At 54.9% G+C, this 4,787-nt stretch overlaps 1 protein-coding gene across 1 annotated transcript; it reads right to left on the reverse strand.

Moving 5' to 3' along the window:
- Positions 1-203: 203 nt before the first annotated feature.
- Positions 204-4,512, reverse strand: CCDC42 (coiled-coil domain containing 42). Its single transcript, XM_019473007.1, has 7 exons — positions 4,445-4,512; positions 3,988-4,093; positions 3,758-3,862; positions 3,015-3,212; positions 2,017-2,253; positions 775-933; positions 204-278 (listed from the first exon to the last, which is right to left on the reverse strand). Exons 1-7 carry the CDS (start codon positions 4,510-4,512, stop codon positions 204-206), a joined length of 948 nt encoding a protein of 315 aa, XP_019328552.1.
- Positions 4,513-4,787: the final 275 nt, after the last annotated feature.

Raw genomic sequence — 4,787 nt, forward strand, 5'->3', positions numbered from 1 at the left:
TTTTTAATAGTATAAAAGGTGTCAGCAACTATGCAGGACAGAAGAGCCAGAAAGGTATGAAACTTCACTGGTGTAACCTATGGTGGAGCCTACAGTATCTGTAGGGCCGTCTGTCCTCCTCTTTCCCTTCCCACCCTGCTGAGCCTTTGCTGGCAGAGCAGGTTATGTTGGCATGTCCCGTATAGCTCCGTAGGTATAGCTGCTCACTGGTGGTTCTGCATGTCCTTCTGTTTCACCTCCATAGAGATGTCTGTGAGGTCTTGGATAAACTGCTGAATCTAGGGTGGGGCAGAGAGATGGCAGAGCTTAGAGCAGGGATGGGAACAGGAGGCAGAGGGGAGCTTGTTGGCCCTTTTGGAGGGCAAATTTCACCAACCAAACTGAGCAGGAGGATAAGGCATTTGCCTTGCTGGATCTGCACCACCAGAATGGCTTTTTTGGGTTAGTCTGCATTCAGGGCAAGTGTGAATGAAACCAAACCTTGACCATGGGTTTATCTGCATCCCCTGCATCCCCTGCATCCCCTGCCCCAGCCTGCCTGGCTCCCACTCCTTCTGCCCCCGCAGGGACCCACACCCTGCTCCGCGTCGTCGGATGAGACAGGTTTGCCTGGTGTGCTCTGCCCTTTTCCCGTGCCCAAGAGAGAGCCCAGGTGAAAAGGAAGATGTCTGTTGGGCACATTGATTTCTCTGGGCTCTCCCCTCCCTTTGGGCAGCTGAGAGTCATTACTGCTCCTCTTTCTGGGCAGGGAGAAGGGGTCTGGCTTGGCTCTACCATTTTCAGCTGTCTGTGGCTGTCATCCACCGGCACGTTCAGGTTTGCTTTCAGCTGCATGCTCAGGCACTGGAAGAGGTTGAGGATGGCCATCTTGATGGTCCCCAGCTTCAGGGTTTTCTCAGCAGTCGTGTTCTGGGTGTCGGCCCAGCGAGTCTCCTGAGAGGAGAAGAGACATGCAGCATGGGGACATGCCCCAGCAAAGATGCTGCTTCAGCCCTGGAGACCCTGGCTTGGAGACCGTTAACTTCCACAGTCATCTGTTTTGCTAGGAAGAACCTGTCCTTGCTCAGGGCTGTGCTGGAGGTGGTTCAGCTTGGTGTGGTGGAAGCAGATCCAGGAGCCACCACAGCTGCTCCTTGCCCCAGGAACCTCCCCATCTCTCTGCCAGCTCCTGCAGTCCTCACTCTGGTGGGTCCTCCCTGCAGGCCCCATTTGCACTCCCTACAGCAGGGCTAGCTGATACCCTGGGAGCAGCACATCCCGCTGCCACCCTCCCAGACCAGGTGCTTTCCAGCTTTGCCTGATGGGACCCAACTCCTGGAGCCTGGAGTATCCAATAAGGGAATTTGGCAAGGCCCTGTCAGTGATGCAAAGGGAGAAGAGGCCAGCAGCGCTGAGGCCATTTCTGCACACTGAGCACTGGCTACACATGGATGCGCCTCATTACAGCCCAGTTTACCACCAGTCTGGTCACTTTTGGGCTGGTAGGGAGGGAGAAGAAGGGGTGAGCCCTGGTGCGCAGATGCTGTGCAAAGGATGAAAACAAATAATAAAAATCAGCAAAACCAACTTCACTCTGAGGCCTAAGCCATGAACAGTGGAGACCGCAAGACATGCCACACTGAAGCCCCATTACAGGGATGATGCTGCAAGGAATGGTGAATGGAAATGAGTATGACCAGGCTAGACAAACCCAATGGGCACGTGGTGGAGTATGCTTGGGTTTTTTGCCAAGGCAGACCTCCCCAAAGCCTGGTTAGCACATCTCTTTTGACTATGAATTCAAGCAAGAAGTGAAAGATCATGATGGCTGTGTGAGGGCCTTGTTTTAACCCCTGATGTAACCTGCTCCAGACCTGGTCTGTCATTCTTCACTCAACAGCCCCTTGGAGGGATGAAATTAGGCCTCTCCTCCAATGACAAAGGCTGTTACTGGGCCTTGCCATGACCCCATGGCTCAGGGATGAGCCATCAGCTGGTCTTGACACAGCCAGGCCTTGGAGATCTTCCCCTGCCCGCCCCACATTTCCTCACCCAGGGGAGGACGTCACTTTGAGCCTGGTCAAAACGTAGTTGGAGCTGCACCAGCTCATCTTTGTACTGCAGGATCTCAGCTTCTTTCTCTGCCATGTACTGGTCCAGGAGCACCTTGGCTTGCTCAGACATATCCTTGTGTCCTTGTTGTGCCTGCAGCAGGTCCTTGTGCATCCTCACCAGGGTCTTGTAGCGCCAAATGACTTCCTGGATCTCCTCAAACTGCAGCACAGGGCTCCTGGTGTTAGTAATCCCCCTGCCCTCCCCTCATCATGATTGCAAGTCTTGTGCTGTTTGGCACCCTGCCCTGACCAGGGACAACACCTCCCCCCACTGAAAGATCTTCCCTTCTTGATGAGACCGTTGCTCCAGCTGGTTTGTGAGCATCGCCACATTCCCTGTATGACGACATCCCACTGTGCCAGTCCCAGAGCTGTCACTGCCATAAGCAAGGGGAGATATTGCATCTCTTCTCCAGGTGAGCCATGCTCTGATAAAACACAAAGCACAACTGCAACTGCCAGCGCCGAGTCACCTAGACATGGGAGGGGGGCAGCTGGGACTGCAGGAGTATGAACAATGCATGGAGTGATGCCTGGGCATCCTTGAGAGAGGGCACAGCTTTTTTGACATCTGCCTGGGTTCCCATTCCTGGGCAGCTTTTCACTTGTGCCAAACCGTCAATGTGACATGAAACAGTGACACAAAGGGGTCCCCATTCCCCTCAGCCCTGTGCTTTTCCCCCTTCTAACAGTTTTTCTTTGGTTTTCTCAAGCCTTCACCTCCTTTTCTGTTTCTCCTCCCTTAACTCTGGTCCCCTTGGCTCACCTTGGTTGCAGGGAACCTCTTCCCACCCCATCTGAGGTCTCTGGGTTTGACCAAGTGTTATGATTTCCCTGGACTTGCCTTATCTCCTCTAGGTTTAACACCCATGTAAGGCCCTCGTCGAGGCCATGATCCGTCTCTCTCATGTTCAAACTCACCTGTGAGATCTTCACCACATCCTCCAGGTACTTGTTGAAGATGGAGTACTTCTGCACTTTGTTGCAGAGTTTCTGGTGCTTATTTCTCAGGGTTTCCAGTTCCCTCTTAGCTCTCAAAAGCTCACTCTCCTTTTGCATCTTCCTCTCTCTCTCTTTGCTGGCTTTCTTCAGAGCTTGGATTCGCATCTTATCATTTTCCTGGTGATGTTTCCCCCACCAACACACATACACACACACACACACACAGAGGGAAAGGAAGGCAAGGGAAGGTAGAGCTGAGTCATTCAACAGCACTGGGAGGAGATACCTTCACAGAGGAGAGACCAGTATTGGACCACCCCTGGAAGCATTTTCACTCCCTGTTTAACAGGGCCAGCCCTCTTGCATTGACCCTTCAGTCTTGGAGACAGGCACCCGGGATGGCATTCTGATTTTCAGACCTACTGGTATCTGTCCCTGGAAGACACCTGGGTGTCAACAGTGGGGACAGGCTGAGACCTTTCTTGGGGGATGTTTGGGGCCCTCAGGAGATCACACCGGTACAGGACAAGCTCTCTCCTGCCCAAGCCCTACCAGGGCTTTCCACATCTGTGGTACAGAACCCCGTGCCCTGCCAGTCCTGTTCCTCACACCTCCAGGCTCAAGGGAGGCTTGGACAGATGTGGTGGCCCAAGACTGTCTCCCCAAGGGAGGGAAGGAGGTGGTGGGGTCATGTTAGCTGAGCTGATCAGGGACAGGTGTACCTTTAAAATCCTCCCAGATTTCTCCATGTAGGTTTTCAGCTGAGCCTCTTTCGCGTGGAGGTCCCTCCACCGGCAGGTTATGACTTTCATCCTCTCCTTGAAGGCCTGGCAGCATCAAAGCGAGCGCGACATGCCTGCCCACACTTGGAGCCAGCCACCTGCCTGCTGCTGCCCTCCAGAAAACCACAAGCCCTCCCAACCATGCCCCAGCACCCTCCCATCTTTCTCACCTCTTCCTTCACCTCCAGAGCCTTTTGCATCAGTCGGGCTTGTTTCTTCTTCTCCTGGAGGCGAATAAATGGAGACAGGGAGTCCTCCTCTGTCAGTCTGAGTTTCCTGCCACAGAAGTTTTTCTCAGGGTTACACACCGGGTCCAGTACCTTGGCAGGGTGTTGGATTGCTCTGCCCCGTCACCCCACCTGAGACGCAGAGCAACCCAACACTGTCTCAGATCCCATCTGGCAGCATGGCATCCCCACCCCTCCCCAGCGGGGATCCCACTGGCAGAGCAAGGGGGTGTTACAGGGAGGAACAGGGCTGGGGGAGGGAGGTACAAGAGGAGACTGAAGGTCTCCTTCAGTCTCCTTCGGATAAGGGATAGGAGTTTGCCGCGGTGGGGGAAGGAGGGATGGAGGAGACAGGAGAGGAGGATGGAGGAGATGGAGGTGGGTGGAGGAGCCCCCTCACCTGAGCAAGGTCAGGAGGTTCTGCCTGTACTGCATGCGGAAATAGGCCAACAGGTCCTTGTCGTCCATGGTGGCCACCTCTCCAGCCACCAGCAGGGCCCAAAGAGCCCAGGTCCTCCCGGCACTGCTCCTCTCCCAAGTCAGCCCATGAGCTGCCCTGCAGGCCTGAGGGCTTAGTGGTGCATGGGAGAGGCAGCCAGGCAGGGGATGAGCCCCTGGGTGCCTGTTATCTCTGCTTTCCCAGGACCTTCCTTGCCCCGGTCGTGCCTGTGGCCACCGGCTGTTGGTGGCCAGTTGGCATGGAACGGTTGCCGAGGGCAGTTGGAAGGTGCTCGGGCGGTTAC

The sequence above is a fragment of the Aptenodytes forsteri genome, unplaced genomic scaffold, assembly GCF_000699145.1.
Source record: "Aptenodytes forsteri isolate BGI_AS27 unplaced genomic scaffold, ASM69914v1 Scaffold22, whole genome shotgun sequence".
NCBI classification, from domain to species: domain Eukaryota; kingdom Metazoa; phylum Chordata; class Aves; order Sphenisciformes; family Spheniscidae; genus Aptenodytes; species Aptenodytes forsteri.

Coding starts and splice junctions, on each gene's coding strand:
- CCDC42 (XM_019473007.1), bottom strand. CDS start 4,512: ATGGACGACAAGGACCTGTTGGCCTATTTCCGCATGCAGTACAGGCAG. Junction 3,213..3,757: donor AATCTGGGAGGATTTTAAAG/GTACACCTGTCC, acceptor AAACATCACCAG/GAAAATGATAAGATGCGAAT. Junction 934..2,016: donor CCTGGGTGAGGAAATGTGGG/GCGGGCAGGGGA, acceptor TTCTCCTCTCAG/GAGACTCGCTGGGCCGACAC.